General features: G+C 43.5%; 2 protein-coding genes across 8 annotated transcripts in view; both read left to right on the forward strand.

Moving 5' to 3' along the window:
* RC3H1 (ring finger and CCCH-type domains 1) overlaps positions 1-7,900 on the forward strand; it is a 66,496-nt gene extending 58,596 nt beyond the window's left edge. For 6 of the 7 annotated variants that reach the window (XM_036344369.1, XM_036344372.1, XM_036344373.1 and 3 more), the window contains one exon: positions 647-7,900. In XM_036344369.1, coding sequence (XP_036200262.1) covers positions 647-797 — 151 coding nt within the window. In that variant the 3' untranslated portion in view covers positions 798-7,900. The remainder of the gene's footprint in view (positions 1-646) is intronic. The other variant, XM_036344375.1, reaches the window with a different exon arrangement.
* Positions 7,901-10,701: 2,801 nt separating this feature from the next.
* On the forward strand, positions 10,702-24,155 carry SERPINC1 (serpin family C member 1). Its single transcript, XM_036343510.1, has 9 exons — positions 10,702-10,720; positions 15,198-15,279; positions 15,367-15,522; positions 17,820-18,189; positions 18,475-18,690; positions 20,007-20,144; positions 21,415-21,805; positions 22,625-22,689; positions 23,595-24,155. Exons 3-9 carry the CDS (start codon positions 15,482-15,484, stop codon positions 23,769-23,771), a joined length of 1,398 nt encoding a protein of 465 aa, XP_036199403.1. The 5' UTR covers positions 10,702-10,720; positions 15,198-15,279; positions 15,367-15,481; the 3' UTR covers positions 23,772-24,155.
* The last annotated feature ends 462 nt before the right edge of the window (positions 24,156-24,617 follow it).

The following is a 24,617-nucleotide window of genomic DNA, read 5'->3' on the forward strand; positions in this document are numbered from 1 at the left end:
AAGCCCAGTGCACAAATTTGTGCACCAGTGGGGTCCCTCAGCCTGGACGGTGATCTGAGCTGAACAGGGCCAGCTGGCCAAGGGGAGGGACTGTGGGAGGTTGGCTGTGGGAGCGCACTGACCACCGGGGGCAGCTCCTGCATTGAGCGTCTGCCTCCTGGTAGTCAGTGTGTCATCATAGCAACTGGTTGAGCAGTTGACCGGTCATAATGGTCGCTTAGGCTTTTACATATATAGATAACTGCTAATGCCTTGTCGCTTTCACGCTTAGAGTTTGGCTATTTAAACCCATGCATTATTTTTCTTAAAGGCCATATTGTAAATATTTAAAATTATGTGTTTTATAGTCTCTGTCAAAACTCTCAGTTCTGCCATTATAGTGTGAAAGCAGCCATAGACACTATGTCAACAAACAGGCAGGCTGTGTTCCAATGAAACTTTATTTACAAAAACTGGCAGCAGCTAGCCTTAGTTTGAGAACCTCTGTGCTAAAGCATGGATATAGAGCTGTAAATTAAAGTTTGAAAGCCATTCCTAGTCTTCATACTACTGAAAGAACGGTCCTGTTGATTTTATTCTACTAAATAATCATTTTATCTCCTATTTAAAAATTCCAACTCTTTCTTTTTTTTTTTAATGTTAACAGTGATGTGCCGAATGGGTCAGCCTTGACACAAGAGAATATCAGCCTCCTATCAAACAAGACCAGCTCTCTGAACCTATCGGAGGACCCTGAAGGAGGAGGAGACAACAATGACTCCCAGAGATCAGGAGTTACACCCAGTTCTGCTCCCTAAAATAAGAGGAGTTCTGCTCCGAATCAATTTGTAGGACGTAGGGTAGCAGAACGATAACTTCTAAACTTCTTTTCTGAGAGTGGTCAGAGAAGTCCAGGGAAAGCACCGGAGGCAATGTGCACAAACACCACTACTAAAAACAAACCCTGCACATAGATCACATTAATGCATTTTTTAATTTAAAGAAAAAGAAAATTAGCAGTATCTGCAAGCAATTCAGATTAAATTTGTTTTTGTTCTGTGAATGAACTTTATTTTAATAACTTTGGACGCCTTGGATCCAGGGCTTTAAAAAAAAGAAGATATTATATATACACTCTGTTTGATTAATTGTATGATCTTAATGAAGTAGGTTTTTCTTGTATTTTGGTATTATTACATACCCAGTGTATAATTCCTGCCTTGCAATCCTTTCCCACTATCACAACCCCATAAATTAAAACAGACAAAAAGCACCAGCCTTTCTGAGAATCCTCTGGTGCCTGATAAACAAAAAGACAGTAACAGACCAGTTAGAAAATGTGCAGCAAATCAAGGTTTCTGAGAGCTGTCATTTGGAAGCCATGATTATCCTTTCCTCTCTGGGTCACTGCCTTCATGTGTTAAGTGTGTTTCCTATGTTGTTCAAACGTATTTTTGTTCAGGGGGGTTTCATTTCTTGTTTTGTTTTTAACCTTTCAGAGATAATTGCCAGACAAGTTTTGAAGTCCTCATGTCCATGTCATGGAACCCTTTCATTCTCTTAACGTAATCTGAAAGCAGAGCCAGTGTTCAGATTGTTGGTTAGATTTATATGGAGATTATTTTAAGAATGAACTCTAATTTGTCAGCACTGGAAATACTTGGTTAGTGTATAACCTACTTTGAGCTGACGGTTGGAAATTTGGACCTGTGCTTTTCTAAATTGAACTTCGGATGAAATCAGAGAATGCTAAAAAACCACCACAGCACAATCAACCATGTTTTAAAACTGCAATACTTGAATTCAAGTTAAAATGGACAGAGCCACATTATTTCACTGAATTCTTTTATTTTACCCTCAAAACCCAAAAATATAAAATAAAATCCCTAAATACTGGTGCCCCTGGCTTTCAAAGGTTTGCCTGGATCCTGGGAATAGTTTCTGAATTGATCAGTTGTTGGTGTTCAGAATCATTAGCACAAGTAGGTAGAAGTACCTACAGGTTAATTTCCAGAGACTTGGTTTTACAATACTGAAAAGATTCTTCATGAAAATGTTAAAAAGAATAAAGAAGAATTTGGTTAGTTCTGCTGCACATATTCTGATGGCCCGTGTCTGTACTGAACTAAGACCCTATAAACCATGCTAGGTGGGGATTATTGGATATAGTCACTCTCCCCATCCCTCTGTTTGCCTGATTTGTTATAATTTCCCTTTCTGTATTATACTACTAAAACAGAAAGCACTGGTTATGTAATGTTACTGCATTGCTTTGGTTGGGTAAAAGCAAGAGTTTGTATTTTTCTTGTTTCTTATTTTCTTAACCCTTAACTCCTGCTGAGGTCATAACCTCAGTCTAAGCTCTGTGTCCATCATAATATTAACAAACAAATTGGGGGGAGGGGGGTAATTCAGTCCTGCCATTGCCTACCAGTAGGAGAGTCCAAACAGAACACTCTTTTGAGTAGCGATTATTTAATTTGCCCAGTCAAGGCACCATGTTTATATACTATTTCACATTGAATTTGATTATGCCCTACAGACCTGGCTGGTCAAGGATTTGATATACACATATTGGCTTGGGATTCGAGCTTTCTTTTTTATTTAAATAAAAATTTATATATATTATATATATATACATATATACATAGCTATATCTGTATATATATTGGGTATGTTTTAAGGATTTTTTCGCATGAGCGCAGCTGTTGCGATAAAATGACTGATTGGGAGGTAGAAGCACTGAATGAAGATGAGGCATTTTTTTCATTTGAAATCCATATTCTTCTGTTTTGTTAATATACTTTTGTGCTTTTTTTGTTTTGCTTAAAACCCTCTTATATTTATTCTTTAAGTGTTTATTGTTTTTTTGGGAGAAGGAGAGAAACTGTGTGTCTGACAGAACCCCAATACTTTTCATTTTTCTATATAGACAACCATAAAAGGCAACATTCTTGGCCTGCAACCTTCTGTGGGCAGAATTGGGCAGATCTTCTCCTTTGGACATGTTAACATGTTCAATTTGGAACTCAAAATGAAACTTAAGGATATTGATTTTGTTAAAGTTCAGAATAAGTAAAATTCCATTGGGGTATCTATTACCATGCCTGATAGCTTCTGTTATTCTGTGGCCTTCAAATGCTCTCATTCTAGCTATCACCATTTTGATACTCCAAACTAGCCAGGAACGGATTAATTTATACAGTGTTCCTTTTCTGAATAAAACCAGGAAAGCCACTGTTTTGAATTGATTTAAAATAGTTTTTCACTTTTTAAGGTATATTTATTTGGGGGGGTAGGAAGATCTCTTAAATTGTAGCCTTAATTCTTGCTGTACCTCTCTAAGGTCCCACACTCTTGAGGCAAGCTGGCTGCATGGAAAGGCAGGGGAGTAGTATATTGTCCATGTGCCTGTAGCCCACCTCCTGGATATTCTTAAAGCTTTCCTAGTGCTCACAAGCAGTGTTAGGATAAAGCCTCAAAATTTGGGGTTCTTTTTTCCTTTTCTCTGTGATTTACTTTATGATACATGAGCCTGTAAGGGAAAGTGGCAAAAGTGCTTGACTGTTTTAACGCCTATTTTGGTCGAAATCTGTGAAAGGCATTGATTTTTTCTAGCTTCTAAAATTTATGCCATTAGAAATAAGAGATTAAACCTGTCAGATAGGAAATAAGTTTTTATGCTTTCTACTTATTAAAATATTAATTTCTTCTGAAAATGACTACTTGCTTTCACTGAATTCAAAATCAAGACTTGGACGTCTCAGATTGGAACAATTCTGAGAGGGCCAAGGTGGGAATAATAAGCACTGTGTTCACTCCTGTTCAAGTAAGACCATAATTTTATAGCTAGAAATATAAAAGTACTTTGACTTATTCTTCTTTTAAGGGGTCTCTGGAAAAGTGTAGAAGTACTGAAAATATGGATTCAGAGATATGGATTCAGTTTCTTGACTTATGTGTAGCTCTTTTGCCTTACTGATAGATACTATCACAATGTAAGTCCAGTAGCTTGCCCTGTCTTGGCTATTTTACAGAGGCTAACGTAACCAAAGATCCATTCCTTGTTACTTTTCTGATCAAAAGTTAGTTATAGCAGAGGTTTCTACTAACATTATTCAAATGACAAGACACTATTTCTAATGCCAGCTACAAATATTCAGCTACTCAGAATGTACACAATTTATCTGGTACAGCATTAATGTGGCTGAGTCCCTTCTCCCATCCGTTCCCCTTCCCTTGCCTCACTGTTCCCATGTATTTATCCTTTTGCTTTTTCTAAAAGACATAAAATTGGTATGATTCTTATTTGCTATCTTGAATGTATAACTTCATCAGACCTTCAGAGTTGAAGCTCAAAGTTGTTTTTCTCTTTTATTTTCTGGCCCTTTTCTATCTTGCAAATTCCCCTTGATTTACCCACTGCCCTCCCCAATCTGCAACAGTGACAGTTTGCTGCCTCAAAACAGAGCATTCAAATGAATTCGCTTAGCCAATAACTTCTGTGAAGTTGCCTTTTCTAATGGTGTTATTACTCAGTGATGCACAAATGTGGTATTTGCCCTACTGGTAGGCAAACAAAGGTCTGGTTCAGAATGGTAACCTGCTGGGGTGTTTTTGTTTTTCTTTTTTTTCTTTTTTTAAAGGAGAGCCAAAGACTTGTGCTTTACTCTGTTTTGGTTTGGGGAAAATAGTAGCCATTTTGATTGTGTAACCTTTAAGTATTTGTGAGTTGATTGTACTGTGTAAGATTTATCTAAAGTTAACTGATAATGTTAGCTGGCCTTATAAAATGTAAAAGTAATGAAAATTCATCAGTTTCTCTTTCATCAGGGAATATCTTTAATAATATTATGTGTAAGTGGTCCCTTCCCTTCTTTTTGAGACTGTTTTGTCATGATAGCATCTTGTGTATTTTTGCTTTTTTTAACTTGTACCTAAAGAACAGTCTCCTATCACTATGGTTAAGTCATGGGCTGGTGAGACATAATTAACTATGGGCTGTATATGTCAGATTATCACATTCCAAGAAAAATAGGTTCTTTTCACTAAAGAGTATGTGGTGGCTGTTTCATGTATATAAATGGTGATGGGTGGAGGTCTTACCATCCTTCTTCCACTTTGTTTTTGCTCATTTTAAAGGATTGAGTAAAGGTTTCATACATAAAATCTATCTGTAAAAATCACCTGTAATGATTTATATATCATTAAAAGCAAAGGCCCGGTTACTTTTAAGGAAAAGTTAACCTGCCTGGAAATTGCAGTGCTTGCTTAGATTTTTACCTTATTAGAGTCCAACTTTGTTTATTTTTTATTTGATGTTACATTATTATAGTGTTCTCTTCCTAAAAAAATTGGCCTGTCCTTTTAGAGGAAAATTAGAGCTCTTAAACTAAAACAGTCACTCAGCATTCAGGATTGGACAAGCAAGCAGTCTGCTGCTGTCGTCATTTTACCCCTGTGCCTGTTTGCAGGTCCACATTCTCCCTACCTTGGGCAGCTGTGAGTTTTATATTTATTTGTTGTTTTAGCTCAGCTTTATGAAATTTTCCTGCTGAAATGACTTATTGGGAGTTGTAGGTGGGTTGCAGTTAATATATATATTTTAATTCTTCATTTAACCTTTCTGAGTCACTTGAAAAAGCTGTTTTTGTCAAAAGGTACTATTAATTATAGTAAATACCAACTTAAGATTTGTTTTTTAAGATTGTTTTGACTGCTAAAGATACTTCACATGTGTTAGAGTATAATTGAGAAGTAATACTAGTTATGTTAAGAACAGGAAACTGCCACCACCAGGAAGAAGTAACACCTTCTACTAATTGGGTGGATTTTCAATACTGCACTGAACCAGCTGGGTAAAGAGCCTTTTGAAATCCTATTGTGATATAGGTACTTACCTACCACTGGAATCCTTGTTTTCAGAGCCTCTGAACTTTCAGACAAACACTGAATTTCCCCTAAACTTTATTCCTGAGCAAAACATCCCTAGGATAATAACCTTTATTTTCACAAGAAAATAGGCACAATAACCCAAGAGAGAGAACTTAAACCTCAAGACAGTATTGTGTACAAAAATGTATATTTAGAAAAACAAAATCCTGTGGAGTTAGTATATTATATACAACATAAGGTGAGTTATTTTCTTGCATTGAGGTCTCACTGTTTCTGGTTGGTTGGGGTTTTTTGTTTTGTTTTGTTTAACTCTAAGTAGACAGAGCTCACAAGTCTTTGGCATCCATTCCAGGTTGTACACTCAGAGAGTCATCTTATAACTGGAAACTGTCAGGTAGCCCCTTACTCCACCCCAGCTGGTGCATGAAAGGATGTAGAAAATGATGGAAAAAAACTATTGGGTGAATAATTGGTTTTCTGGTTGTTTTGTTTTGCCTGATTTTAAAAAATCACTTCTTGCTATCATATCTAAACCACCCTGTAAAATATTCCTCAAATTTGAAGGCAGTTTAAACTTGTTTATTATTTTTACATCCTCTGTTCAACTAATACACAGCCCTGGGGACTACTTTTAACAGGTGTATTGACTAAGTTTTCATTGTCCCCTTTCTCCTTCTCTTCCCACCTTCTGGGAATGAAAGAAAGTATGGGGGAAATTTTTCCCCCCATTTTATTCATTGATGCATGGGCCTCATTATCTTACTTTATGATGAATCTATGACTTTTTGGAACAAGAACAGTGGAAAAGTAGATTAAGATAATGGGCAAAACCTTTCACCCATTTAACATTTTCCAGTTGTGAGATTCCTCTTCTTGTGTGTGGTCTCTTCCTTGTCACCCCAGCTGCCCTGTTCCCCTGACTATGGTCAATTTGGTCTTTAGGCTCATACCAGTCTCCCCGAGACATTCTGCAGTCATTATCACCTTTTTGGGTGGATTTTATTTTGTTTTATTTTGTTTTTGTTTTTAAAATAACTTTTTAACATTGATGCATACTTGCTTGGGATAGAGCTTGTGTAATTTACCAATCGTATTGATTGTATGTGATTGTGCCCTACAGAGGTATATTTAACAAGACAAAATAATCTAGGTCAATAAAGGAGCCCATGAGATTTGAGTCAGATTATGAATGATTTCATGAAATCACAGTTTTGCATAGTGAAATTTAAATTTCCTGTTAAAAATCATTGCTAGACTAAATACTTTTTTTAAAATCTTGTATTCCTATTATATTCCTATTTTTTCCTTGCCTCTGCTCCCTATTCTTTCTTGCCTGCCTCCACCACCTGTTCAGAAATAAAAGTACTGAGCCTTAAAGTCATAGCTGATTTTTAAATTGCTGAAGTTTATGAAATTTTACTTTTTCCAAGTATTTCCAACTTAAAAAGAAAAAGTGAAGACAGATGGACAATGGGTTGTAATTTCACAGGGTGTGAATAATTTCTTAGCATTTGGCAAACTAAAGTCTTATTTGAAGACTTTGTTTCCTGGAAGTCCTTTTGGAATAAGGAAAAGAACCCCGTTTGAAATGAACCATTTTCCTCTCTTTAAATCTGTTTAGAGTTCCAATTTTTTTTCAAGTGAAGTGGAAAAATATAGTAGTAGGAAGATATTTGGGGCAGCAGAACTTGGGGTGCGAGTAAGGGTGTGTTCTGCTTGTCGCAGGCTTTTGAAAGGATTAGGGCCATCTTTTTCAATTTAGTATTATTTGTGTGCATGTTGTTTATATCAAAGATGCCACATTTTGTTAAAATGCTATTTCCTTCCTTTATTACCTTGGAAACTGACTCAGCCTCATGTTGCTTCTAATTAGTGTTTAGGGCTCCCATGAGTTGCAGATAAAAGGATCATTTTAACAAGTAGAAGGAGGTGATTCACCTTTTGGTTTGTAAATATATGAAAGTGTCTACAAGGTCTTTATCTGCTTTCTGTCAGCATTTATATTAAATGATAAATTAATGAGAAACTGTAGTCTGTGTTGTAAATGAGTCTGTGTCAACTTATTCTAACCATAGGATTAATTCCTTACATCTTTTTTTCTTTTTTAGGTTAAAAATAAAGCAGTAGATCATGCACACAAGCAAACACATATTTGTAGTAACCAGTTTTGCAGAGAGATCACAGGAGTTAGTCCAACCTTAAATATACTGCTGCCCAGATTCCTTCATTCATTACACAGTAATTGCACACGAGGAATAAGGTAATGTTCTCAGAGCTTAGGGCCAATCAGTGTTCCATGAGACCTCATGACTCAACAGCTAAGTCCTGCCTTTGATGGCTTCTCCTAACTCAGGACCTTCTTTATGGTTAAGCAACATGGACCTGCTCTGGATACCTTCCTGGTACAGTTTTTATCTTTCCATTCTTACTGACGTCTTCTAATTGTCCTGAACCCCCCCCCCCCCATTAGTCATTCCTTGCAATTAGAGAATAAATGTAGGTTTATTTTTTCTTAGAGATCATGGTTAAATATGAGAAAAAGAGAAGGGAGGGAACTAGTCCAGCTTCAAAGACACAAGAGATGTTGGAATCAATTGCAACACTTTGTTTGGATTCTGATTCCAACAAACAAAATGTACAAAGGCATTTATGATTGGGAAAGTGAGTTGATTAACTATTGGATATTAGATAATATCAGGGAATGACATTTTTGTTGAGTGTGATAATAGCAACATGGTTTTCTTCAGTCTAGGCTTGCCCTTGCTACCGTCAAACTGACTGGGCCTTTTGTTATTCTGACAACATGCTAGGGACCTGCTGAACTCTTGGACCTAGGGCATGGCTCGGCTTCCTCCACAGTTCGCAGCTCGCAGCTTGGGCTGGCCCCTATCTCTAGCCATGAGCAGCTCAAGGGTTTGCCTCCAGCCCATTTACTGTGGAGCTGACCTGTAGCCACCCAAGAGGTGATTCCTGGAGTTTGAGCATCCTGTGCCCAGGTAGCATCTGCTGGTGTTCAGTATTGGCCATTTGGGAAGGGCCTGAAACCAGTTGTGAGTCCTGATGGGATAGAAACTGCCCTCCCACTTCCATTCGTAGACCCTCCTTTCTGCCTCACCCCTCAAACGGACTTGGTCAATTTGGCCAGAGCAGCCCTGGCAGAGGCAGGAAACAGGCACCAGTCACAGAAAACACGGTTGGCTTTACTGCGAGTTTCTTCCTATTGCTGCTGGGCAACCTGTCTTACCCACCCCCTATCTCCAGGGATTTCTCCACCATCTCTGCTCTGTGCTCTGCCTCCTGCCCGTCTCTCTGTTTCTCTTCACCACCTACAACTTGCTGGACTAAATCAGAAGCAATGATGTAGACTCCATGCAACTGTCTACAATACCCTTGCCCAGTGTTGCTGTTAATGCAAGGCATCACCTCCCCTGAATCAGTAGCATTTTTACTTTGCTTGATAACTTTCCACTTGGGAGGCATTTAAAGTATCTTCCTATTAATAAGTCAGAACTACTCCAAACCAGGGTTTCTTCAAACACAAATATTTATTGAGTATCAGGTACACTGAAGACCCAATGGTATTGGCACGGAACATGTTCAATAAATATTTGTTTTAATTTGGTTTCCCAGAAACCAAAACTGCATTTTCTAACAGTTGTGAGACTTGGGACAGATCCCTGTGACGTGCTTTGAGAGGCTCCCCTGAAAGCTGCCCAGATGGTAATGCAGGGCTTAGTGTGATAAACTTTATTTCCCCTTAATTAGTGTCATAACTGCCTGGTCTACTGGAAACCCCAGTGAGGTGGAGGCGACTGTGGTGTGGGTGCCAGATGTTTTGCCGAATTTCTGTGGAAGAGTTCAGCTGGGAGTTACTCAGTAACCACAGCGGGAGCCCTGCTCCTCTGTTTGTTCCCGCCAAGGTCTTTCTCTTGAGTCCAAAGAAAAGAACAGAACAGCCTGGATGTGAGGCAATGGCCAGGACCCACTCAATTACCTACTCACAGGACTTACCACTGAGCCTGGAGGCAAGGCAAGGGGAAGAGGGATATTTTTTACTTTATTGCTACCCTAAAGAAAAGGGGGTGACTGAATGCTACATTATTCTCCCTGGTTCCTCAGACCCCGAACACAGCAACGCAGAGGGTTCCTATGTGCTCCTTCCGATCTTGTTTCCACTCAGAATAGAGATAAAGTGGGCCACACAGAAGTGAGGTATCCTCTTCCAAAACTAGTATTTACCTGAGAAAAGTCCTTAAGGCTGCCTCCACTTCCAGAAATAGCTGTAAGAGCCCGTGAAGAATTTGATTTAAATATGCACAGTTATTACAACACTTCACAGAATACTGATGACACTGCGTGTATGGAGATGGAGAGATAGGCAGGCAGACCCAGGTTAGTCTGCCCTGCATACGAGCTTTTTTATCTTTTCCTTTCCTCATCAAACCAGCCTAGGATGAACCAAGAGGAAAGGGGTTTGGGTGATCGAAATCTAGATAGAGGCCCTAACTGGTTTGGCTTAGTGGATAGAGCATCGGCCTGCGGACTGAGGGGTCCCAGGTTCGATTCCGGTCAAGGGCGTGTACCTTGGTTGCGGGCACATCCCCAGCAGGGGTTGTGCAGGAGGCAGCTGATCCATGTTTCTCTCTCATCGATGTTTCTGACTCTCTATTCTTCTCCCTTCCTCTCTGTAAAAAAATCAATAAAATATATTTTTTTTAAAAATCTAGATAGAGGCAAGGACGCTGTGTGCAATGAGAAGGCTGGTGTGAAAACCTCATTTGGAAAGGGCACCGGAGACAGACGTTTCCTTATGTTTATTGAGGTGGCATTGGTTAATAGGATTCAGGTATGGATTTCTGTGCTACGGGTTTTGTATTTCGCACTGTGTGCTCACCAATGAAGACAAATGTTTTCTAACAAAATGTGGGTAACCAAAGGAACAGGTGGCAGTGCCTGCGTTCGTTTCTGGGCCCTGGGTTTTGAGGGAAACGTGGGCAAACTTGGTAGAGACTAGCCAGAGGAGAACCAGGTGGTGATGTGTTGTAACCTGGCCCCAGGAGAACAAGGGGACTGAGGTTTCATCTGGACCGTTTCTCCTTGGCTGTCCCGTAGGAGCATGAGACCTGTGAGACTGGCAGACAGGGTTTGAATCTCAGCTGCATAGGTTGGGGGCTGGCTCTTAAGCCTGGTGAACAGTGGTTTTCTCATCTGTCAGCTGGGCATAGTAGCATCTTCCTGACAAGAGGATGATCAAGCAAATGCCTGTAAAACACTTAGCAAGGATCCTGATATATGGTAAGTGGGATTTTTAAAAAAAGTGTGTGTGTGAATTGGTTTGCTTATTATCTGTTTCACTCACTAGAACATTTGCTACATGAGGGCAGCGACTATGTTGAATGTACCATTCTATTCCTGGTGTCTAGAACAGTCCTTGACACAAAGGTGTTCCTTAAATGTTACCTTAATGAATCAAATCAGATCAAATGGCACTTGAATTGTCAGACGGTGGGTTCCCCTTTAACATTTGTGTTCCACTCGGAAGTGAGTCATTAATGATGGTAAAGAAAAACCACACAACCGCATTTCTGTAGTATTTGACAGTGTCAGCTGACTTCTGCACGACCACAGCCATGGTCAAATTCCTGTGCACTTCACCCTCTAATGAGGGTCTTCTAGGAGGACAGCAATTTAGCAGCTGAGCTTGATGATGAATAAATACTTCAAAGTCCTGAGGGCATCTAGCCTGAACGTGGGAGGAAGAGCTTGGAGGGCTGTGGGGACATTTTAGCACATTTGCAGCAACATCCCACCTCCCAGAACTTAATTCTGTGGCCCCACTGAACTGTAGGGGAGGCTGGAAATAGAATTTAGCTGTGTTCCCTGGAGGAAGTGTAACTGTATTAACTTGGTAACAATAGACCATTGGATGATCTGTAATCCTTCAAAATCCCTGAGAGGTGGTTACTCTGTCCCCATAGAGACTTAAAATCTCTGACCCTCTGAGAGGTTGAGAGATCAGACAGCTAGTGATTACATGGCAAGGCCAGGGCTTCGCTCAGGCGTCCTGGGATTTTCCCGTCACCTGGGGCATTAGAAATTCCAGACAGTACCAGTCATTTCGGTGAGGCTGACTTGCACATGATTTTATCTGGGATTAGCACATCAGTACAGGCCTTGGTCTTGAATATTTTTGATACATTTATTAACATACTGTGGTTATTCTTCAGAATTCAGTCCTATTCACTCCAACTGTCTTCTTTGATCTTACCAGAATTTATTATTTTTTTTAATATATTTTATTGATTTTTCACAGAGAGGAAGGGAGAGGGATAGAGAGTTAGAAACATCGATGAGAAACATCGATCAGCTGCCTCCTGCACACCCTCTACTGGGGATGTGTCTGTAACCAAGGTACATGCCCTTGACCGGAATCGAACCTGGGACTCTTCAGTCCACAGGCCGACGCTCTAGCCACTGAGCCAAACTGGTCAGGGCTGACCTTACCAGAATTTAATAAAAAGGAGTCTTGTTATATTATTTTTATTATTGAAAAGTACTTTATTCAATAATAAAGGTAATACAACAAAATTTTGTATATATTATTTTATAGCATTCTGTGATAACTGGATTTTTTAAATTGATTTTTGAGAGACAGAGATACATCAACGTGAGAGAGAAACATTGATCGATTGCCTCCCCTATGCACCCCGACCTGGGATCAAACCCGCAACCTTTTGGTGTAGGGGACTGATGCTCTAACCAACTGAGCCAGGGGGTAACTAGGTTCTTTTCTATATAAACATATATATGTACAGTAGGTGTTGAAAGTGGTGCCTATTATTATCATACTCAAAGATTTAAAGAACTTGACCTAAGCTAATGTAAAGATGGAATATCCTACACTACACTACACTACACTACTAAACGTTTTTGCCAGCCCAGGCACACCTGAACACCTATATTCCACCTGCAGACACTGACGTGGGCTTCTCAGTCTCCTTTTCTCCTGTTTCCAAGATCAGACAGCTAGTGATCACACATCAGTTAAGATGCTTCAACTTCCTCTTTGGTGCCGGGCCCCGGAACTCCCCTGCCCCCCAACCCTCTGTAGGATACAACATGACATCCTTCTTGCTCACAAAGTCAAGACCTTTTGAACTTCAACATGTTCAAAAACAGGAAAGGAAGGTTCACAGCGACGTCTTACTCCCACCCCATCTGTCTATCTACCCCTCACCCTACCGTTTCCCACTTTGCTGTGTAAAAGGTAACACAGCACCACTCGATTATCCCGGAGACGTTTCATGTCAGTACACTGAGGACCCTCACCCTTGTGACAGCCGCATAGTTTTCCAGTGTGCGGTGAACCTTGGCTTATCCCAGTCACTGTTACAATTGGTAATCTCATTCATACCCACACAGATAGCTCTGTAGGAGACATTTCCTGAAGTGGGATTTCCCCGCTCAAAGGGTAAATTCATTTGTAATGTTGGTATTGCTAAATTTCCCTTCAAAGTGTTACATGGCACTCTGTACTCCCCCCAGGGAGCCCTTTGCTACCACCCTTTATAAAAGGTAACCTTCCCACTGGCCCCCATCGTTGTCTAACCCCTGGCTCTGTTGTATTTTTCTCCATGGCCTTTATCAATACCTGACTGATATGGTATGTATTTATTTAGTATATACTGATTTTTTTTTTTTAATTCTCACCCAAGGAATTTTTCCATTGATTTTCAGAGAGAGGGAAAGACAGAAATATCGATGTGAAGAAATACATCGGCCAAGACCGGTTTGGCTCAGTGGATAGAGCGTCGGCCTGCGGACTGAGGGGTCCCGGGTTCGATTCCGGTCAAGGGCATGTGCCTGGGTTGCGGGCATGTCCCCGGTGGGAGATGTGCAGGAGGCAGCTGATCGGTGTTTCTCTCTCATCGATGTTTCTGGCTCTCTATCTCTCTCCCTTCCTCTCTGTAAAAAATCAATAAAATATATTTAAAAAAAAAAAAAAGAAAAGAAATACATTGATTAGTTGCCTCCTGCACACGCCCTGACTAAGGCCCAGGCCAGGGAGAAGCCTGCAACCGAGGTACGTGCCCTGGACTGGAATCGAACCCAGGACCCTTTGGTCCGCAGGCCAATGCTCTATCCACTAAGCCAAACCGGCCAAGGCATATATACTAATTCTTTTTTTTCTTTTTCTTCTTTCTTTTTTTTTTTTTTTTTTTCACATTTTCTACAGTAAGCCTTTATTAATTAATGAGAAGTATATACTGATTCTTTATGTTATTGCTGCTTGTCTTCCCCAGTTGGAGTCCCCGGCCCGAGGACAGAGCCCACTGGCACAGGTAGCACTCTTGTGTTCATAGGACCTAAGATGTGAAGCTTTTCTATTGTCTTTCACCTGGAGTGACAAGGAGCCCCTAAGTATGAGGGGGTTAGGACAGTTCCTAGTAACTCCCCACACTTCACGGGAGTCCTCAAGGTGTCCAGGGTCTACGTCAGCCAAGAATTAGATACGGCTTCAGTCCAGACAGAGATTTCTGTCTAGTGAGGAGAGAACGCTAGAGTTCCTCTGACTGTCCCAGCGTCCAGGAGTCCTCAGTCACAGACGGTGCGTCTCGTGAACTCTGCTGCAGCAGTCCTAGGGAGGCTGTTTCGGGCTGTTTACTAGGAGGAAGAGAAAAATATAAACGGGCCCTTCATCCCCGCTGGTTTGAATTTATTTAGTTTCCCCAATAACTAAACTAAGTAAAAATGACCATTCGCACCAACCGTAATGTGGCTTGTTTGCTTTTAGAGTGTTTCAGCCGTTGTGTGCGTTTGTATCTGCCCCACACTCTGTCTCCTGAGTCCCCCGTAGGATTGTGTTCTGTCTCCCAACCAGCTCAGCTACCTTAAGCACGTCCTGGTGTGCACCCCGAGGCCCCTGCGCTGGTCCCCCTCCCGTCACTTCAGGGCTAAGGGGAAGGTTCCATCTGTGGGCCACAGGTGTAACCACATGTGTCCTGGTCTGGGTCACAGGTGTGTTGGTTTAGAAGCCGGAAGGTAGCACCTTGTTCCAGAATATTCCTCTTCTCTCTGCCCTAATGACACACTATGGACTCTCCCTTTCTCTCTCTCCCTAAAGAAACCTAGAAAGAGAGGGTATCACACTGAGCAGGTAGAAGTCTAGAAGTTTCTAGACATTCAACTTGACTACTTCTAGTCACGTATTTTCTACTCCCGGTTTGGTTCCCTGGGGAAAAAAAATCCTGCAAAGTTGTCCTCAGCGAGGCATTTTCGGATCAAGTTTGAACTTGTGAACCTTCTTTTTCTGTTCTGTAAAGATGAAGAAGAGAGTGAGAACGTATGGATGAGAGAGGTGGGCCTTGCTTTCCCTGCACCGGACTGAACTTTAAAACTTCTCTAGTAAGTAAACAACACTGGGCCCCACACTTTGCTTAACCCTGGAAGCTGGTCATCAGCCTCTGACCTCAGTCCTCCTCTCCTCACCAGCCCCTCCCCCGCCCTGGCCTCTGGAACCTCAGCTTTAGAGGAAAGAGCCAGTTTTCAGAGGGATTGCCTCAGCCACACTACCTCCACCTGCCCAGCCTGTGGAAGATTAGCGACCATGTTTTCCAGTGGGATAGGAACTGCGACTGCTGGAAGAAGGTAAGAGGGGCAAGCTTGGCCTTCGCAGGCTCTCGAGGGTTTCCTGACCTCTGAAGGACCCACGAGGATGGTCTCCATACCTTGGAGAAGACCAGGCCCTCTCCCAGGTGGTTACAATCAAAGACGGCTTGTTTGCAGGAAGTCACTCCAAGCACCCTCCCTCCGCCCCCTCTTGGGGTAAGGCCTTTCCCTAAGCCACACCTTGGGTGCTTAGCCCAAGAAGCCAAGGGGCCTTTTCCTTCCCTTGAAGGCGCTGCGCCAGTCCCAGTCCTCACAGCAGTCCCCGTGCCTCCGAGGGGAACTCCGGGCCCGCCGTGCCTCTACAATCCTCTGAGTTTAATCTGTGAGGATCTCCTAACTCCCTTTTGGTTCTTCCTTCTGCTTGGATGCCCCTCTCCGAGATTTTGGTGACCTTTGATGAAAGGGCCGCAGCCCTGTTCTCTCCTCCCTCCACACCTCCCTGATCTGGTTGCTGGAGGAAGCCAGACATGAGGCTGTGGCTCAGCCATCTGGGTTTTCCCTTGTGTTTAACAGAGCTCCCAGGGCCTCCTCAGCCTCCACTTGGGTTTGCAAATGTCGTGGAGGGGCAAAATGGGGAACAGAAGCAACAGAGGGAAGATGAATGGCAAGATTCTCTTTCTGCTCCCCCCTCACTTCCTTTCCCTCCCTCAGCACCTCCACTCCTCTCCCATTCTGGGCCTCAGTTCTGCAAACAGCTACGGAGTTGGCCTCAGATCACACACAAGCATGCACCCCTCAGCGGCCCCCAGCTTCCCGCCAGCCCCCACTTGCCCAATAGACCTCCCTAACACATCTTTCCTGCCCTGCCAGCTGTCTTTTCTGAGAAGACCTGGTACCACATAGAGACTCCCTTTTCCAGACCCAGGGACTCAAGCCTGCCAGAGGAAGCCCTGGCCCAGCCAGTCTTATCGATAAAACACAAGAGAGTTCATCTCTGGGTTTACTTACTTGGATGTCCCAATTCTAATCTGCCAATTTTGTGATCTCGTTTTTTAAAAAAATTAGTCTCATTTACCTTTAGCGAACCCATGTTGGAAGCTATTAAGAATCCCAGGCAGCCGAAACCGGTTTGGCTCAGTGGATGGAGCGTCGGCCTGCGGACTGAAAGGTCCCAGGTTCGATTCCGGTCAAGGGCATGTACCTGGGTTGCGGGCACATCCCCAGTGGGAGATGTGCAGGAGGCAGCTGATCGATGTCTCTCTCTCATCGATGTTTCTAACTCTCTATCTCTCTCCCTTTCTCTCTGTAAAAAATCAATAAAATATATTTAAAAAAAAAAAAAAAAAAAAAAGAATCCCAGGCAACAGACAATTATGAGGCTTGAACTAAGGTAATGAGAGAGCAAGGAGAAGAATTAATCGAATCTAGGTCTGACTAAAGAGGAGGGTGGGAGGGAGGAATCAGGGTGACCCCCAGGTTTCGGGATTGGATCACAGGGTGTGCGAGGGTCCCATCTGCTGAGTTGGAGGACACAGAAGAAGAAGCAAGGGTGTGGTCGCATTTCATTAAGGAATGTGTAGGGCATCCAAGTGGGGTTATCCAGCACACACTGGGGCTGGAGATACGGATGTGGGAGTCTTGAGGACGTAGAGTGCCCTTGCCCACTCATTCCTTCTTATCCCTGGTGTGTTAGTGAAGCCTCTCTGCTGTATCAGCGAAAATCCTTCCACTCCTTTTCCAACCAGGTTAAATTCCCAACACAGCTCTGTAAGTGGCTCCCACTGCTACCCTCCCTCTTCCTTGGGCACCAACGTTTCCTGCCTATTTTTCTTTCTTCTTTTTTTTTTTTAAATATATTTATTGATTTCAGAGAGGAAGGGAGAAGGAGAGGTAGAAGCATCAATGATGAGAGAGAATCACTGATTGGCTGCCTCCTGCATGCCCCCCACTGGGGATCGAGCCCGCAACCCAGGCATGTGCCCTTGCCCGGAATGGAACCTGGGACCCTTAAGTCCGCAGGCTGATGCTCTATCCACTGAGCCAAGCCGGCTAGGGCCTGCCTATTTTTCATGCGCGCACATCCCATCTCACCACTGGAAGCTCAGCATTCTTTATTTTTAATAACCATCAGTTGCTTCAGTAGTTGATTCCAATTTCAACATGAACTATCCACTTGTAGGGAATCCAGGACTGGACTTGTCCTGGGCCCTTGTATTTTACAAAGTCCAAGGTCCAACGGGTGGTTTGGCATCCTATGCTTTACTGGGCCACGTCTGTGATGGGCAGTGGATAGGGGTCATCCAGCCTAGCTTAACTCAGCTTTCTGTCCCCTGTAGGAGTGTGTGTCTTCTCTCCTTGCTGCTCCTTGGCCTCTGGGGCTGTGTGACCTGTCACTGGAGCCCTGTGGAGGACATCTGCACAGCCAAGCCGCGGGACATCCCTGTGAATCCCATGTGCATTTACCGAACCCCAGAGAAGAAGGCCCCTGAGGAGGAGGGCTCAGACCAGAAGATCCCCGAGGCCACCAACCGGCGGGTCTGGGAACTGTCCAAGGCCAATTCCCGCTTTGCCACTGCCTTCTATCAGCATCTGGCAGACTCCAAGAATGAAAATGACAACATTTTCCTGTCGCCCCTGAGTATCTCCACAGCTTTTGCTATGACCAAGCTGGGAGCCTGTGACAACACCCTCAAGGAGCTGATGGAGGTACAATCCAGGGCCCTCTGCCCAGCTCCTTACTGTCTTGGTCTAGACTAGAGCCCTTTGGAAGATTTAGGTGGTATCCCAGTCTTTGTGTGTTTCTTCTCCCTTTTATCCTTCCTACCTTTATTCTTCTTTCATCCATGTGTTCGTTTAGGAAACAGGAGCTGAGCATTTACGCTGCCAGGCACTGTACCTGAAGGAGCTCATAACTGAGGTGGCTCTTGGTCAGGGACCAACAGCACCATGCTCACCACCCAACCCATCACCATTTTCTTTTGGCTTCTACAGGTTTTTAAGTTTGATACTATCTCCGAGAAAACATCGGACCAGATCCACTTCTTCTTTGCCAAACTGAACTGCCGACTCTATCGGAAAGCCAACAAATCCTCTGAGTTGGTATCAGCCAATCGCCTCTTTGGAGACAAATCCCTTACTTTCAATGAAACCTACCAGGACATCAGTGAGGTGGTATATGGAGCCAAGCTCCAGCCCCTGGACTTCAAGGTGAGTTACACATATTATGCCTGACCTCAGAGTTCTTCCTCTCCACTAAGGGATTGAGATAGAGAAGCAGGATCCAAGTTAACACTGCTATGCTAGTTAGGGGCAGGTGGAGGGGCACTGTAAGTCACAACCCCTGGAACATTTACTCTTGCTTGAAACCTGAGAAGTCAGTGGTGTCTATGGATTGTAGTGGAAGCTCTAAAAAAGTAGTACAAGCAATAAATTCTTCATTTCCTCTACCAAGTTCACATATATACCCAAAGCTATCCTGGAGATGCCAGTCCTACCAGAGACCTTATTTAATTCAATGTTTTAAAGTTACCATGGTCAAAATTGGCATGTGGTGCATGTTATGTTCTCCTCTTGGAGGTTCATGAAGCACCAGAGGTATTAAGTATCTGAGAAGTCCTGCGGTCAAAAAGTCTATCGACTTTAATTCAAACAGCATTTCTTAGGCATTTTTGACCATATGAATATCCCTCCTGCCCCACCCTGCTCCCTCATCACTCATTAGCTTCCCAAAGAACATGTTTTGGAAACCTGGACTCTTTTTTTTTTTTTAACAATTTTTATTTCTTAAAGTATTACAAAGAGTATTACATATGTCTCCTTCCCCCCCCCCCCTCCCTTGACATTCCCCCGGCTCCTACCCCGCCAGTGTCTTGTGTCCATTGGTTAATCTTTTTTTTTTTTTAAAATATATTTTATTGATTTTTTACAGAGAGGAAGGGAGAGAGATAGAGAGTTAGAAACATCAATGAGAGAGAAACATCGATCAGCTGCCTCCTGCACATCTCCCACTGGGGATATGCCCGCAACCCAGGTACATGCCCTTGACCGGAATTGAACCCGGGACCCCTCAGTCCGCAGGCCGACGCTCTATCCACTGAGCCAAACCGGTTTCGGCCATTGGTTAATCTTATATGCATGCATATAAGTCCTTCGGTTGATCTCTTAATCCCCCCCCCCCCCCCCAAACCCTCTCCAGGCTTCCCACTAGTTTGACAGTCTGTTCAATGTTGCTCTGCCTCTGCATCTACCCCTGTTCATCAGTCTATACTGGTCCCCATTATCTGTCCCAACCTCACTGGAGCAGTCCCAACCTCACTGGGGCCGTCTCAGCCTCACCTGGACTCTTGTGAGTTCATGGCACCGTACTAGATATGTGAGGTTTCCCCATTCTGGGTTAGAGTGATGGCTTAACCACATGCTAGGAAAGGACAGAGGGATGAAGGATAAAATAAAATGCTGCCTGGGGAAATGGAGAAGATGGTTGAATAGCACAGGTGGGTAGATTTGTTTCCTGTTCTCCTTAGGAAAATCCAGAGCCATCCAGAGTGACCATCAACCAGTGGATATCCAATAAGACCGAAGGACGTATCACTGATGTCATTCCCCAGGATGCTATTAATGAGTTCACTGTCCTGGTGCTGGTTAACACCATTTACTTCAAGGTAAGTGACCTTGGTAAACTGACCTCAGACTTGCAAAGGCCCTGTGATTTGAGGGCCTTATCTTTCTCAGAGAGTCAGAAATTCTGAAGATTGTTCCAAATTAATAACGTTTAGGGAGGAGAATGGGGTGTGGGTGGTGGGAATAAACAGCTTCCTGACAGAGTCAGCATGGTCACCCGTTGAAGGTGGGTAGAATTGTGGCACATTTGCCCATCCTGGGTTGTGCTCCATATGTATTCCCCCTCTTCCACAGGGGTTTATTTAGCCCAAGGGTTTAGCCAGTCAACTGCTGTGGCCAACCACTCCGTTGCCTGGGGTTTCCTTCTCTTCAAGAGTAAAGTAGGTTGCATTTCCTCAGGGTCTATTGCCCTTGACTGTTTAGGGAACACTGCCATTAATTAGCCCTCCTGGTCCTCCTAACATCACAAATGTGACCTTGGACTGCTCATTCAGGTTACTTAGTATAAATCCAGACTCTGTAATCTCAACTGCATGAACTTGGCCTCACTACCTGTGACATTTCTCTGTCCCAATTTCTGCATCTGTAAAATGCTGGTAATGATGTACCATAACTGCATAACTGAGGGGACTAAATTGATGCATGTAAAATGCTTGGAGCAGTGCCCTCCACATGATGAACATTGAACTCCCTACAAATACTAGTGATCACCAGCTCCAAATGTTACAGATGAAGGCCCACTGCTCAGAGTTAAGTTAAATGACTTGTCCCCAAATCAAAGAACCAGAAGATAACAGGGATGGTCATTACACTTCAAAGGAGTGTCTTGTATCTCCTCCCTTTGACTAGGAAGTTGGCCAGGACGCACCCTCTGCCTGGCAGGGATTCTGGATAACCCCCTGGGGTTATTTTGTGTGTGTGTGTGTGTGTGTGTGTGTGTGTGTGTGTCCTGTATTCACCCGGCAGAGCCCTGCATTTTGGATAATTAGCCTTGGAGAAAGAGGCTGGTGGGAGAAAGAAAGCAATTCGATTTAAACTCAAGGAGAGACTTGTGAAGAGGCCAGTAGGTTTTTCTTGGTTTTAGTTTTTACCTTTTTTGTTATAAAATCAAATAGATAATCATTGCTAAAAATCTGGGAAATATACAGAAAGTTCACAGAAAGAAAACACTCTGACATAGTCATCATTCATCTAGTTGTTTTTCCTAATAATTATATGCACAAGTTAACATAACAAAATGTGCATATGCCCAGGTCAGTATCCTCCCGGTCTTCTTGCTTTGTGATTCTTCTACCTGGCGTCTTCTTCCAGGGTCTATGGAAGTCGAAGTTCAGCTCTGAGAACACAAGGTTAGAACCTTTCTACAAGGCCGATGGGCAGTCGTGCTCGGCATCCATGATGTACCAGGAGGGCAAGTTCCGCTATCGGCGCGTGGCAGAAGGCACCCAGGTGCTCGAGTTGCCTTTCAAGGGTGATGACATCACCATGGTGCTCATCCTGCCCCAGCGTGAGAAGGGCCTGGCCAAGGTGGAGCAGCAGCTCAGCCCGGAGGTGCTGCAGGAGTGGCTGGATGAGCTGGCGGACACAATGCTGGTGGTCCACATGCCCCGCTTCCGCATCGAGGACAGCTTCAGTGTGAAGGAGAAGCTGCAGGACATGGGCCTTGTGGACCTGTTCAGTCCGGAGAAATCCAAGCTCCCGGGTTAGTGGAGAAAAGACTTTACTCCTTCATCTGCCCCCAAGGGGGTCTGACCAAAGGTGGAAGAGTGGGAGGGAGAGTAGAAAAGAGAACAGGTAGGACACCTGGGTCTAATCCAGTTCTACTGTGAACGCAGGGAACTCCCTTTTCCTCTCCAGGCCTCAGCTTTTTCTTCTGGGAAAGGGGGAGGTAGCTCTTGGTTCTCCGCCGGCCCAGCTGGCACGGGAACCCTTTGAGTCTGTCACTGATAGAGGAGATGAGACCCGGTAGAGAAAAACTTGAAAAGGCATAAAATTCAGAGCAGAGATAGATCTGATGAAGAGCTGGGGGCATCTGGGTCCCACAACATGGGGGTAGCTGACATCTGGTAGCCCTTTACCTGCTATTCCAAAGGGCTCATGTGTTTCCCTCAAGGTCACTTGGACAGACTCAGCCAAACCTTTCAGCTTACATAGGTAACTAGATTGACCTTTAATGGCCTATCTTTAAACTAGGTCTGAAAACCAATCCCTCTCTCAAAAATGTTGCCAGACTGGAAAGAAAGACATTCCTACCAGATGGAGTGAGTTTTTCTTTAAGAACAGAGTCCCTGCCCCCGCCACCCCCCCTTACCCCACCAAGGATTGAAGCATGAGACTCAATGCACAGAGCCAGGCTGAGAAGCCCTGAGTATGTTCTTACTGTTTCCATGATGGCATTTTGAGGGTGTCATTAAGTGAGGATCCAGAATGGCTTCCTATTTTTCAAAAAAGCCCCAAAGGGCCTCTTAATGAATCTGGGTTCCTTTCTCCCATGTCACAAAGCCTTCTCTGGTCCTTGTAGGTATTGTTGCCGGAGGCCGTGACGACCTCTTCGTCTCAGACGCATTCCATAAGGCATTTCTTGAGGTGAGTACACCTCCCTTTGCTCTCTCTTCTTTTTTATTCCCATCTGCTTTATTATTCGTTCATCAGTATCTCCTGTGATTTGTAATTCTGGAGTTCTTGTTTCACTGGCTGTCCTAGTATAGCTAGCAGATGCTTGAACTGCCCCCTCCTTGGGAGGCCAGCTACAACACAGCCCTGCCCTGAAGCCCTGGGGTCTCATTGTTCCCACCTCCCTTCCTGTGTCTCTCCTGAAGCAGGTGAAACAGGGACACAAACACTAAGGGAAAGAAGCCAGCAGAGGACTATCATGAAGAGGCACAGACAGTTTTAGTGATATTCTGGGTCCCCAAGTACAATTTTCCAAAGGCATCTCCCTCTAGACTGGTGGCGCTTCTGCTTATCAGCAAATTCAAATACCATTGTTTCAGTCTATTACTCCAAGCCATCTCCTCCAGCCAGAGGGTCCTCCTCTTTTCATAGGCCCTGGGTCCCGAGTGGCTGCTTGGGGTACTTATATCTGGGAGCCTGATGCTCCAAGAGTGAAACTATTTCAACGGTAGAGCTCTGATCTTGAGTCAAAATTTCTTTTAGCATCGAGTACAACATAATCCCCTTGAAATACCATGTACCATGTGCCAACCAGGAATGTGATATCCTTGTCTCCATTCAGATTTCTGGTTCAGCAATTATCTGAGGATCCAGCCAAAAGCTTGGATGAATCCAAATGCCTACATCAATATTCACTGGGTGGAAGAATGAGGAACAGTGGGGTTCCAGAGGGAACCCCAGCTGACCCAAAGGCACTTCCCACTGGATGGCAGATAGCGCTTGGAGTGGCTGTGTGTATGCGTGAGGTCTCTGCATCTAAGGAACAGACGCAGAGCAGAGCAGCTAATGCAGCAGTTTGTTTCCTGTTTGACCTGCAGGTGAATGAGGAAGGCAGTGAAGCAGCAGCTAGTACCGCCATCGTGATTGCTGGCCGTTCGCTGAACCCCAACAGGGTGATCTTCAAAGCCAACAGGCCCTTTCTGGTTCTTATAAGGGAAGTTGCTCTGAACACTATCATCTTCATGGGCAGAGTAGCCAACCCTTGTGTGAACTAAAGGGTTCTTATTCCTTGCACCTCCTCCTATTTGGTTTGTGAACAGAGGTAAAAATAAATACAATTACTCCCATCTCACCAGTATGAATGGACATTGCCACCTGAAATAAAGACAAGGAAGGGAGAAACTGCTAGACATGCTATTGGGCATTTGGTAAAATGATGATTTTTACTTGTTACCAGTGAACACATCTGGGTAAAGGAAGTGAAGGATATGTGACGGCATCATCCTGAATGGTGGTAGGCATCCCGGAAGGGCAGGGGGGCTTGATATCTTGGCATTCCCACCTTACAAAAAAATCCCCCATTTTAAAACGCATTAATCTCTATGTACAGAAAAACAGAGACTCAAATCTGAGTATTAAACCATTTAATTCTCAAACCACTCACATGCATAATGTTCTTTTACACAGTGTTAAAATAAAGAGGAAAATGTATCTTTATACAGATTTTCAAGTATACATTAATAGACTTTTCAGATTACTAACCAAGTTGCTAAGATTTCATTCACATTGTTCTTAAAGCTGTCCAAGGAGAAAGCTTTTGCTAAGCTGCTTTAAATATGTTTATATAAACCCATCTCTTCACTCTTTCTCGGAATCTCCCGCCCCCAACCCCAGTCTCCGCCCACCCTCCTGCCCTCCCCCCTCCCCGACACAACAGGGCTCCTGGGCTCTAGGAGGCATGCAACCCACCAAGAAAGATTGGCTTGTCATCAGGGGAACGACAGAACCTACAGGAGGAGAGACTGAGCACACCTATCAAATTAAGGGCTGAGATTTAGAAAAGACACATGTCAGACTCATTTTATAGCCTTTGTATTTTCACTTGACTTTCTAATGAAAAA

Source organism: Myotis myotis, unplaced genomic scaffold, assembly GCF_014108235.1.
Source record: "Myotis myotis isolate mMyoMyo1 unplaced genomic scaffold, mMyoMyo1.p scaffold_m19_p_18, whole genome shotgun sequence".
NCBI classification, from domain to species: Eukaryota; Metazoa; Chordata; class Mammalia; order Chiroptera; family Vespertilionidae; genus Myotis; species Myotis myotis.

Excerpts from the sequence above, each read along its gene's own strand:
- SERPINC1 (XM_036343510.1), top strand. The coding sequence starts at position 15,482 with ATGTTTTCCAGTGGGATAGGAACTGCGACTGCTGGAAGAAG. Across the intron at positions 18,691-20,006 it reads TCCAGCCCCTGGACTTCAAG|GAAAATCCAGAGCCATCCAG; the intron begins GTGAGTTACACA and ends TGTTCTCCTTAG. Across the intron at positions 21,806-22,624 it reads GGAGAAATCCAAGCTCCCGG|GTATTGTTGCCGGAGGCCGT; the intron begins GTTAGTGGAGAA and ends TGGTCCTTGTAG.